This window comes from Oncorhynchus mykiss, chromosome 20, assembly GCF_057628025.1.
Source record: "Oncorhynchus mykiss isolate SJ-2025 chromosome 20, ASM5762802v1, whole genome shotgun sequence".
NCBI lineage: Eukaryota > Metazoa > Chordata > Actinopteri > Salmoniformes > Salmonidae > Oncorhynchus > Oncorhynchus mykiss.
In genome coordinates, this window is record NC_143041.1 from 40,947,447 (window position 1) to 40,960,341 (window position 12,895).

The 12,895-nt window shown below is 42.6% G+C and overlaps 2 protein-coding genes across 2 annotated transcripts in view; one reads left to right on the plus strand and one right to left on the minus strand.

Annotated features, from left to right (window-relative positions):
• Positions 1-438, plus strand: part of LOC110499435 (transcription factor HLF) — a 12,763-nt gene extending 12,325 nt beyond the window's left edge. The window contains exon 5 of the mRNA XM_090213096.1: positions 1-438. This exon is cut by the window's left edge and continues 30 nt beyond it. The gene's annotated coding sequence lies outside the window, so the exon portion shown is untranslated.
• Positions 439-1,679: 1,241 nt separating this feature from the next.
• On the minus strand, positions 1,680-5,625 carry LOC149974600 (uncharacterized). Its single transcript, XM_090213097.1, has 2 exons — positions 4,535-5,625; positions 1,680-2,917 (listed from the first exon to the last, which is right to left on the minus strand). Exon 1 carries the CDS (start codon positions 5,428-5,430, stop codon positions 4,846-4,848), a length of 585 nt encoding a protein of 194 aa, XP_090069223.1. The 5' UTR covers positions 5,431-5,625; the 3' UTR covers positions 1,680-2,917; positions 4,535-4,845.
• Positions 5,626-12,895: the final 7,270 nt, after the last annotated feature.

The window sequence follows — 12,895 nt, forward strand, 5'->3', positions numbered from 1 at the left end:
GCTGTTTTACAGACCATATGAAAGTGTAGTCAGTCTCACTCTTTAACCCCTCACGCCCACCACAGACAAACTCAAAACGCTTTGCTGTTTTCGTCTTGAAAAGTTGTGTATGTTTTGTTGCGTTGTTTCTTTGCTTTGCAGAAGCTGAAGCTCTGTAGTCTAAGAGGAAGATTGATATTGGCATCCCTTTTTAAATTCTTATTTGTATTGTATGTAGTTTTGGTTTTTAGAAGAAAGTCAAATCCCAACAACAAGCGCGTGTGTTATGTCTCTTCTTAATTTCCCCCTTTTGTGTGATTATTCCTACTTTCCTCTTGGTGTAGGGTTCACTAGACAGAATACTTATAAGCTGATATGTTAAAAATCTTGTGTTTTTCCAAGTATTCCTCCCTTGTCTTTTGTTTGTTTTTCATTATCAAAATAAAACTGTTGAAATCATCTGCTAGTTATGTGTTCTTTCTGATGATAAAACAAGTGGGGGGTTATTTTATTTATTTTGTATTTTATTTCACCTTTATTTAACCAGGTAGGCTAGTAGAGAACACCTTTATTTAACCAGGTAGGCTAGTAGAGAACAAGTTCTCATTTACAACTGCGACCTGGCCAAGAATAAAGCAAAGCAGTTCGACACATACAACAAACATACAGTCAATAATACAGTATACAAAGTCTATGTACAGTGTGTGCAAATGTAATAAGATTAGGGAGGTAAGGCGATAAATAGGCCATGGTGGCGAAGTAATTACAATATAGCAATTACACACTGGAGTGATAGATGTGCAGAAGATGAATGTGCAAGTAGAGATACTGGGGTGCAAAGGAGCAAGATAAATTAATAAATACAGTATGGGGATGAGGTAGTTGGATGGGCTGTTTACAGATGGGCTATGTACAGGTGCAGTATTCTGTGAGATGCTCTGACAGCTGGTGCTTAAAGCTAGTGAGGGAGATATGAGTCTCCAGCTTCAGTGATTTTTGCAATTCATTCCAGTCATTGGCAGCAGAGAACTGGAAGGAAAGGTGTCCAAAGGAGGAATTGGCTTTGGGGGTGACCAGTGAGATATACCTTCTGGAGCGCGTGCTACAGGTGGGTGCTGCTATGGTGACCAGCGAGCTGAGATAAGGTGGGGCTTTACCTAGCAGAGACCTGTAGATGACCTGGAACCAGTGAGAACGTACAGGTCACATTGGTGGGTAGTATATGGGGCAAAAGCCCCATATACTACGGGTTGATTTGGAATGAAACAATGTTGTCAATCCACAAGCTCTTGGTTGGATTCGGTGGTTTCCCTGTGAGGTATCAGATGAGGAACAAAGAAACAAGACAAGACATGATGCAATAACTATCTGTATCTCACGAATGAGAAAAATCGATCAGAAATATACGTTTTTAAAGAGTCAGATGAGAGAGCAGTTTTTCCAAAGGTAACCACTGGAGGGCGCTCTCCATCCATGGCAGAACTTCAATAGCCTGGTCCCATATCATAGTTTACTACTATACTACTGCGTTATGTGCTGTAGCCAACACATCTGTAATTCAGCCGTACATTCTTTGGCGTGACATTTAATGATTAGACAGGCTAGCACAATGTGTGTGTGTGTGTGTGTGTGTGTGTGTGTTATGCTGCACTGTGCTGTCTACCTCTCTCTCTCAGCATACGTACAAACACATCAACTAGTTTAGTTTTTTGTTTTTTTTATTAATCTTTTTTTATCCAATGTTATTTACAGGGGCTTGGGCAAAGGTGATACTTTTGTGATACTTTTATTTAATGTGCTATATATTCTTGCAGTATGTTAATAATGTACCATAAATATGACATTTAATGAAGGATATACTGTGTTTTGAGAGCAACATGTCTGACTTCTCCACAAAACCTGGGTGTTATTCATTAGTGTACACCGTAGCGAAATGTTTTGCAACAGAAAAAGACAACAACTGTTTCTTATTGGGAAAATTCCACCCTGTTTCAACCTGTTTGTTTCCATTTCATAACTCATGAATATGCCCCAGGCTTACAAGTTCACTTGAACGTTGGCTCAAGTCAAGTTTGATTTGAAATCCTCCCTCTTGCGTGCCACAAATATCTCCCTCCCTAGACTAAGTCCCTTAACTGATGTCCACTCCTTATTAGTCCCACTACCACCTACGTCAAATCCAGAATATGACCAAAATGTTTTTGGTCTGTTAACAAGAAGAAACGTATGTTAGAGAGGACCAAAGCAAAGCAGAGCAAACATCAGAAAGAATATGTAACCCTCGCTCTCCCATAATACTTGAGTTGGACTCTAATCCCTCTAACATGAAACATGGGGGATGCATCATTTGCTGCTATTCATATTGCAAATGGGGCTCTGTGATTGGTCAAGTCATTGGTTGGTCTCGATGGGCACTGAGCTGACAAGGCCCTTGTTTTTTTTTTTACATAAGAGGCTTTAGCATGTCAAGTCCCTCGGTATCACGACTCTCTGACTGTTGGTTGATTCAAAGTCGTGGCAGAGCAGATGACTTGACGTGACTGAGGCTTGATGTGGCTGAGTGGAGAACAGTCACAGGACATCCTGCTCCAATCAACCGTCAGTCTCTTGATTGAAGTAGCTGGTCTTAATGATAGTTGTTGTACCATTGTGGCTCGGATGTCTCCTCCAGTTTCTATGAAGTAGTGTGGACTACATGGAAGCTATTGGGTATTGCAGTTCTCCATTAGTTCATAGTTCCAGCATTATGCATGTAGAACCTGATCCCAATGTGGATCATTCTTAGTGAGGTGTGGCAGGGTGTCGTCTATTGGTCCTTTGGCATCGTCACCCCCGACGATGTAGCGATGGGGTGAGCAGGAGAGAGAGGAGGGTGATTCCATAATGTCAGAGGTACTCTGGTTTCTGAATGGTGGTGACTCCATGCTGATCTGCTGCCCTGGGGAAAGACAGCGGGAGGAGACATTACCTTCAACACCAGACCGTTATGGCACATGTATTTGTGTAAATGAAACCTATCTATATACTAAAGATGTGCACATCCGTCCCAGCTGGCACCAGACTGCGGATGCCTTGGGGAGAGATGAAGACGGAGGAAACGTTAAATTCAACATGACAGAACAGAGGGTTTATAACTACTCATCTGTGATGTAGGCTCTCTCTTTTGATCACTAAAACAGATGCTTTCAAATTTGCAAGGTTGCATTTGTGGAAAGCTCGCTATTCACTTTTTTACCAGTGACATTAACTGTGTCGGTGTCCCAAATTGCACCGACACAGCGCTGGTCAAAAGCAGGGCACTATGTAGAGAATAGGGTGCCCGTTGGGACACAAACTGTCTGGTTTTTAGCCTCCTCATATAAACACACGTATTCTAAAACACTCTAGATAAGAGCCTGTGTCTGGCTTTAACTCTATCACAATGGCAGCCAATGTTTTCACAGTGCTTTCACAGCCCACTCATATACAATATGTCAAAGCCTAATATGTGTCAATCATCGACAGAGTGAAGCCAGCATGCATTCATTCATTGACTGGGAGGCTTTGTGCTCTTGGGCCACATTCATTTTTACTGATGGAGTTCGTGCCTGCGGGATAAAGAGGGATTTAAAAGGCAGAGGATAGACAGAGGTTTAAACAGAAGCAGGGTGATACGAGACTGAGGCTTGGTATAGTAGTGGGGGTTGGGGATGTTATTAGGGTCTGGTGGTCAGTGAATGTTCTTATCATAGGGTGTGTCTGACTATCTGCCTACTCTCTTTAGATCACTTTAAAGCATTCATCATGTGTCTATTCCATCATTCATTCATTTATTACCTTTTGCATGCCAATCGGTGTGTTTGTGTGGGTGTGTGTGAGTGAGTGTGTGTGCGTGTGTGTTTACGCGTGTGTGAGTGCGTGTGTGTGTGCAAGTGTGCGAGTGTAAGTGTGTGTGCAAGTACGTGCGAGTGTGTTCCTGTTTATCTTTCTGCGAGCATGTGGGTGGGGGATTCCCTGACAGCAGCCTCCCTGCCTGCCAGGTCCCACCTGCAGAAAACACAGAGGTTCATATGAACCTCTGCTGAAGTCATTCACATCATGAGGACATCTTTGCCTACATGCAAGACTCAATGTAAAAAGCACCTTACTGTTTAGTGCTAGTTACATATTTAAAACATCCTACAAAAGGAATTGGGTTAATGAATCCATGCATGTCTCCTTCCAATGAACTAATGTGTTCAATTAACCAATCACATTGATGACTCACACACTGTGGTAACAGCCTGGATTGATTTGACATGAGAACCCAGTGGAAACATATGTATTTAGACACTGATTTCTGTGTTGTGATTCCATGCATTCACCAATTCATACATTGTGACATGTATAGTTTGACATGTAGTGGATAGACACACACACACACACACACACACACACACACACAAACACAAACACACACACACACACGCACACGCACACGCACACGCGCGCACACGCACACGCACACACACACAAACACATACAAACACACACAAACACACACACACACACACACCAATAACCCCTGCCGACTTACCTTCTCAGCGATATAGATACCAACATCATACATAACGATCAAAATAAACAACATCTACAGAGCAAAAAGAAAATACTAAACAAAACAGCAGCAATTTATATCCAGTCCAGGCCAGGCCTTTTCTATACAACCAAATCTCCCCTCTCCTCCATCTCTCCTCCACAGTGTCAAATCCAGAAATTAGTATCTCTCTTCTCTTCAATCATGGACCCCCCCACCATCTCCCTCTGTCCTCCACAGTGTCAAATCCAGAAATTAGTATCTCTCTTCTCTTAAGTCATGGACTCCCCCACCTCCTCCCTCTCTCCTTATCAGACCAGGGTGCTCCTCTTCTCCCTCCCCAGGTCGGGGGTGGGCGTCAGTGCCGGCGGCTCGTAGTGGTTCCTGCTGTGCTCGTAGTGGTTCCTGCTGTGCTCGTAGTGGTTCCTACTGAGTTCTGGCTTCCTGCTCGGTTCTGGGTTCCTGCTGGGTTCTGGCTTCCTGCTGGGTTCTGGGTTCCTGCTAGGTTCCAAGTTCCTGCTGGGTTCTGGCTTCCTGTTGGGTTCTGGGTTCCTGTTAGGTTCCAAGTTCCTGCTGGGTTCTGGCTTCCTGTTGGGTTCTGGGTTCCTGCTGGGTTCTGGCTTTCTGCTGGGTTCTGGAGCAGCCATGTTGTTCTGGTTCTGCTGCTCATAGCGAGACGAGGCAGGAGAGTTTTGCATGACCACAAGGCGTATGGGCGACTGGCTGGGGGGCGCGGGGGGCGCGGGGGCGTACTCCTTGGTGGGGTCCTTCCCCTGGCAGTCGTACAGGATGCAGGAGATGAGGAAGACAAGGAGGAGGATGGCATAGCTGGCCACCAGGATGATGAGGTTCAGGGTCACGGGGTCAATCTCCAAGTAGAATTCCATGAAACCCATGACGACGCTTCATATCTCGCTGCCGCCCACGGGAAAATGACGGGGCACCGGCCGGAGGAGCCAGAGCCTTAGGATGAAGGGATGAAGAGAATCAGAGAGCTATAGCCTGCACCACCCCATTGAGATCCAAAGAGATAGAGAGAGATGGACAGGAAGAAAGTTAGATAGCTGGAGAGGGAGAGCAACAGATAGTAGACGATGGCAGCAGGGAGAAAGAGCAAGGAAGGGATCACGAGAGAGAGAGAGAGAGAGAGAGAGAGAGAGAGAGAGAGAGAGAGAGAAAGAGAGAGAGAGAGAGAGAGAGAGAGCAAGAGAGAGAACGAGACAGAGCGAGAGAGAGAGAGAGAGAGAGAGAGAGAGAGAGGCAGGCTGTGGGTGACATCAGGCTCTGGCCCACAGATCAGAAAGGATATGAAGGCTTTGTGCATCGTGTTAATCCACTCCTCTCTGCCAACCTTGAATTCCTGCAACCAATGATTAAAACTGCTCAGTTTAATAACTTAAGCCACCATTTTGCCAACTTCACATACCGTAGCAGGGCTGGAAGCTAAATTGGGTTCAATGGAAGAGATGATGGTTTTTGGACTGTCAACACACACACACACACACACACACACACACACACACACACACACACACACACACACACACACACACACACACACACACACAAACCGGTCAGCTTGCCATGAACATGCCACTGGGGATTTGGGGGATTTTGGGGCTCATGTAATGTGTTAAAAAAATGGATTTATGGATTTATTATGTCGCTAGCAGTGATTAATATGTGGATCTAGAATTTGAATTAACTTATACTGAACACAAATATAAACACAACAAGTGTTGGTCCCATGTTTCATGAGCTGAATTAAAAGATCCCAGAAATTGTCTATATGCACAAAAAGCACATTTCTCTCAAATTGTTTGCACAAATTTGTTTACATCCGAGCTAATGAGCATTTTTCTTTTTCCAAGATAATCTTTCCACCTGAAAGGTGTGGCATACCAAGTATCTGATTAAAAACCATGATCATTCCACAGGTGCACCTTATGCTGGGGATAATAAAAGGCCACTCTAAAATGTGCAGTTTTGTCACACAACACAATGCCTCCAATGTCGTTTTAGAGAATTTGGCAGTACGTCCAGGACCTCCACACCCAGCTTCTTCACCTCGTCTGAGACCAGCCACCCGGACAGCTGATGAAACTGTGGGTTTGCACAACCGAAGAATTTCTGCGCAGATACAGCATGTATGGCGTTGTGTGGGCGAGTGGTTTGCTGATGTCAACGTTGGAAGCTAAAAATGTTCCAGTTCTTCCATGGTCTGCATAATCACCAGACATGTCACCTATTGAGCATGTTTGGGATGCTCTGGATCAACGTGTACGACAGCAATCCACAGGCCACAATCAACAGCCTGATCAACTCTATGCGAAGGAGATGTGTCGCACTGCATGAGGCAAATGGTGGTCGAACCAGATACTGGCTGGTTTTCTGATCCACTGACATTTTTTAAGGTATCTGTGACCAACATATGCATATCTGCATTCCCAGTCATGTGAAATCCATAAATTAGGGCCTAAGGAATTGATTTAAATTGACTGATTTCCTTATATGAACTGTAACCTTATATGGTCTGTAACCTTATATGGTCTGTAACCTTATATGGTGTGTAACCTTTTATGGTCTGTAACCTTACATTATCTGTAACCGTATATGGTCTGTAACCTTACCTGAGCTGTAACCTTATATGGTCTGTAACTTTACATGGTCTGTAACCTTACATGGTCTGTAACCTTATATGGTCTGTAACCTTATATGGTCTGTAACCTTATATGGTCTGTAACCTTACATGATCTGTAACCTTATATGGTCTGTAACCTTTTGTGGTCTGTAACCTTATATGGTCTGTAACCTTACATGATCTGTAACCTTATATGATCTGTAACCTTTTATGGTCTGTAACCTTATATGATCTGTAACCTTATATGGTCTGTAACCTTATATGGTCTGTAACCTTATATGGTCTGTAACCTTATATGGTCTGTAACCTTATATGGTCTGTAAATACAATTGTAGAAATTGTTACGTGTTACATTTACATTTTTTGTTCGGTGTAAAGGCAAACTGTGAACATGAAGCCAAATGTATGTCCTCTCTATTTTGGATCGAAGGCCAATCCAATATATCGGCATCGAATCATAGTGACTTAGTGACTTTACGAAAGCTTTATTTTCAATCTAATCAACTTTAGAAAACCTGGAACAAACTGACTTGTCCTGTTCTGACCTGTTCTCCTTGTATGGTGTTCCCTCTGAACACTGAGACTTAAAGTGGTTTGTGTGTGTGAGAAAAACATATGTGTTTGGTGTAATAGGGGCGGCAGGTAGCCTAGTGGTTAGAGCGTTGGGCCACTAACCGAAAGGTTGCTAGATTGAATCGCTGAGCTGACAAGGTAAAAATCTGTCGTTCTGGCCCTGAACAAGGCAGTTAATCCACTGTTCCTAGGCCGTCATTGTAAATTAGAATTTGTTCTTAAATAACTTGCTTAGTTAAATAAAGGGTCAATTTACAAAAAATAAAAACTAGAGTGAAAGTGGAGACTCTGTGTTGGGACTGTCTGTAGAGTTTCACATCCCAGTGTGACAAATACACACACAGTTTAAGGGCAAACATTTTAGGCTTATTGCAAAAGTGAGTGTGTGCATATATGTAGTGTGGACTGGACCACCAGGCTAAAACACTCAGCCGTTTTGACCGTGAGCTGTGATGACGACCACAAGGGATTACAGAACGGAAATCATGTCTGGAAGGACATGAAGAGATCACTGGACTGATGCCTGTTGGGGACAGAAAGTACCGAAAACACTTTGATGGAAGTCACTCCTGGATCATAATGCTTGTAGCATGGTACCCAGACGAAACAGTTTGCACATATATTATGACAACATTTTGTGACGTTTTTGTTCGTTTTGGTGTTTGGCAGGTTTTTGTTTGTTCGCATACAACTTTTTTCTTGAGGCAAGTCAAAGTTTAGTAGCCGAAGTCTACACCTCTTTGTTGGTGATTGTACTACTGGAGGAGTGGGAACCATGGATGGGATTCTTCAATTCAGTTTTTGTTGTTTTTAAACGAGAGATTACTAGTTTTCATACACATTTTTTTTACTTGAGAAACATCTTAGATGTAAAATTGCACAACTAAGACCTCCTCTGTAAAAACGTCATAATTAATTACAGGTTTCTTGATTTATCTTAGATTATTGATGACTATTTTGAGGAAATGTACAGTGCCTTCAGAAAGTATTCTTTAACCCTGGGCTTATTTCACATTTTGTTGTTACAGCCTGATTTAAAAATGTATTTAAAAAAAATGTATCACACATCAACACACAATACCCCCTAATGACAAAATGAAAAATGTTTTGAGACATTTTTGCAAATGTACCTTACAGATAATTGTTTGTGCGGAGTACAGAGATGAGGTAATCATTCAAAAATCATGTTAAACACTATTATTGCACACCGAGTGAGTCCATGCCATTTATTATGTGACTTGTTTAAGCACATTTATATTACAGAATGTATTTATGCTTACCATAACAATGTGGTTGAATACTTATTGACTCAATACATTTTTTATTAATTAGAAAACATTTAGAAAAAACGTTATTCCACTTTCACATAATGGGGCATTGCGTGTAGGTCAGTGACTCAATATCTCAATTGAATCAATTTCAAATCCAGGCTGTTACGCAACAAAATGTGGAGAAAGTCAATGGGTGTGAATACTTTCTGAAGGCCCTGTTAGCTGTGTCGTTGTTACGGCGTCTCAAGAGGGACGAACAGTAATATTGCCTATTCTTTCTTGTTTTTCAAGCAAAGGTCTTTTAAGGGATTATACATGGCACAGACATTCACTGCGCCGAGTTCTGCAACTGGTGGACAATTGAGATGATAAACAGTAGTATACTAGTAATGAATGAAATTAGTGCTTTATAGGCCTTGAATTTATGAGGGCTAGCCCGACTGCATGATAAATACGCAAATTCATAAAACTGTTGTGTTCTTTGGCAAGACATCAACATAAGAGCTGACTTAAGCCGAGGTAGAGTGTGCCCAGCTATAGGAGCACTAGGCGTGTGAGTCAAAGCAATTTTTTGTTGTTTCTATTTGACTGTTTATGGTCGGAAGGTAGAGAAGGAGACAAACACAGAAGGAGACAGAGATTAGGGGCCAAGGCGAGATTCGTAGCCCCGTCACAAGTGGTATGTATGGGGTTTCATAGTCGGCTACCATTAGACCAGACTGGCACAGTCCAAGTTGTTTCTATTGTGAATGATCCTTCCTCTATGATGAAGCACGGGAGAATGACAATGTAACTGATGGTAATCACATGTTTAATGGACCTGTCATTCTTTCCTAACACAATGTGAATTTCCTGATACAAGGCGGCACCACAGTGCCAACCACAAACTCCACCCATAATACTGTCCCAGATACAATACACCTTAGAGTTCACAGTTCACAGTAAATCACTACACCGATAAATGAAAGAAAAGAAAGAGATGTAAAAATGTTAAAGGCCAAGTGCAGTCAAAAATGTGATTTTTCCTATGTTTTATCTATATTTCTTCACTGTGAAGTTGGAATAATACTGTGAAATTATGAAAATGATGATCTAGCCCTTTTAGTGTAAGAGCTGTTTGAAAAGACCCCCTAATATTTCTACCTGTTTTGGTGGGAGTGAGTTTTGGACTTCCATGGTGACATGCGGTAATTTAGCTAATAGACCAATAAGAGAGTTCCAAACCTCTATGCCAATAACAGCTACATTTTCTGTTTTCCCCTCCCCAGTCAAACCACTCTCACTCAGACAGTGCTAGCTAAATTCTTGCTTTTTCTCTTTGCTAAAAAAAAGCTATTTTTTTATTATTTTTGACAATTTTTATTGAAAACAATCGCAGTTATGCACTTAATTGTTACCCAGAAATGATTTGATATTGAGACCAAAACTGCTGCATTGGACCTTTAACACGAAAAAGAATGTTAGTAAGGGAAAGACCACTCTCTTGTGAATAGGAGTTTCTATGGTGGGTCTGGCTATTGTTGGGTTTGGAGTTCAACCCTTCCGTGGTAGTATCAGATCAGACAGGTTCTGGGTCTGGGCTGGTCCACTGAAGAGGCTTTGTCTATTTCTATCAGCGTCTGGATCATTTCCCCTATAGATCTCTTGTTGCCAGGCAGGGAGACCCAGACATGTGCAGCTTTACATGATCAGGCCAAAAGCATTTCTGCAGGTCTTCACTGCATGGTCCTCAGCAGTTCACATCACAGTTTAGCTTGAAGCAAAAGCATTTGAACAAGTCTTTTTCTATGTGAATTGCTGGAATTGGACATACTTTAAACCCCCCCCCCCCCCCCCCCGTGAAGGCCATTACTGTAGTAAAAAGCTTGGAAGCTAAGCATCTGGGCCCGTATTCACAAAGAGTCTCAGAGTAGAGGGCTGATGTAGAATCAGTTTGGGATTTTAGATCATAATGGATAACATTACACGGACAGGGGGAACCTGATCCTGGATCAGCACTCCTACTTGGAGATGCTTTATGAATACTGGCCCAGGTCCCTAAAGAATCAGATCATGCCAATGAGGATTCTGTGTACTTTCTGTTTCCTTGTACTGTTTGTATCCCAGACTGTTTAGTTAGTCTGAATCAGAGAAGCCTTGCGGAAACAGACCCTTTACAAAGGTTTTAATCAAAAGACGGAAATGTCAATTTGAACCCTGGCTGTCCAATCGTCCAAAACATTAACGAGCAATCCTTTTTCAAGACTGTTCTTAACCTAAACGGACTCGTCTGGCTAACTCAAGGTTAAATACATTTAATTAAAATGCTGGAGGTCACAGCTGAACTTACAGACTTGGTGTACATCACAAATGGCACCATATTCCCTATATAGTGCACGACTTTTGACCAGAGAGCCCTTTGGAACAAACAATTTGGGATACACAGCCACAGACCTCCTCTGTCTTGGAGAACTAGCAATGCCTACATCCCTCCCAGCTCGGCCCAAAATTAAAAAGATTTTGAAATAAAACCCACAAACAAGGTTGCAGCTCAAGTGTAGATGTGAGGAAATCTCAAAAGTTAAAAAGGAGTTTTTAGGACAACCGTTGAAAGTTCTCTCATGCTCTAAAATGCTCTCACTTTTGATGTGCTTTGACATAACAAAAAGGACTAATGCATTTTAGAAACAGAAATCAGCAAGTCGGCAATCCTCCTGTGAACATGTTGTGAACAGTCTGTGACGAACATCTGGTGAACTCTGGTTAACGTTACACAAGTACACAACACCAAACTGCTACTTTCATTATAGTATTTCTCAACAGCCTCTTTATAATGTTTATCTTATAGGCTTATGTGCCTAAGTGAACTCAATCTGTGTTTTTGTCTTCCAAATCACCACTGAATGAATCCTGGGATAGTGGTGTAATTTGAGGGGTCTGTATCGCCATGGTGACTGAAGTTTGAAAACAGGAACAGGAAGTTAATGAGAATGACCTCCAACCCCTCAGGATGTCCCCCCACTGATTCCCTGTGATAAGATGGATTACCATCAGCAACCATTACACTGAGCCGCTGTCACGCACGCAGGCACGCAGGCACGCAGGCACGCAGGCACGCAGGCACGCAGGCACGCAGGCACGCAGGCACGCAGGCACGCAGGCACGCAGGCACGCGAAGGCAGGCAGGAAGGCAGGCAGGTCCGGCCGGCAGGCATACACACTGTGAGGTTGACCATGCGGTTGGATTGGGAACAGTGAGGATGCAGATGAGGAAGATGTGTTTTTTCTTGCCAAAGTGAGGCTTTTTATTTGCAGGTGAAAAATTATTATTATTATAGCCGGTGACTGGAAAGGAAGTTACAAAAACACACAAACAGGACGATGAACTAAAAGCCTCATCAACTCAAACGAAAAGCCAGACTGCAATCATTCCTGTACCCGGTAGCACACCAACCCTGTCTGTCTCTGTCTGTGTCTTCAATACCAATACCCATCATGCATCTGACCAATGGGAAGAAGCCCTTTCACATCCTGTTCAATTAACATTCAACAGCATGAGTTTACATATAAACATCTTGGGATGCTACACACACACTCATGAATAACCTTAAACACACCTATAAATAACAGTGTAACCATGCTTTAGCATCAATACAATCTGGGGTATGAACAAGTACGTCTACCCGAGATAAGAAACTTCTGCTAGCCCCGTACACTGACTTGATATACTGTAAAGCATGTCTTTACATTATGTGAAAGAGATCATAGGACAATCGCCACACTCACACACACACTTACACACACACACACTTACACACTTACACACACACACTTACACACACACACTTACACACTCAAACACACACTTACACACTCACACACACACTTACACACTCA

What these genes read in the sequence shown, in the direction of transcription:
- LOC149974600 (XM_090213097.1), bottom strand. Translation starts at nt 5,430, where the DNA reads ATGGGTTTCATGGAATTCTACTTGGAGATTGACCCCGTGACCCTGAAC.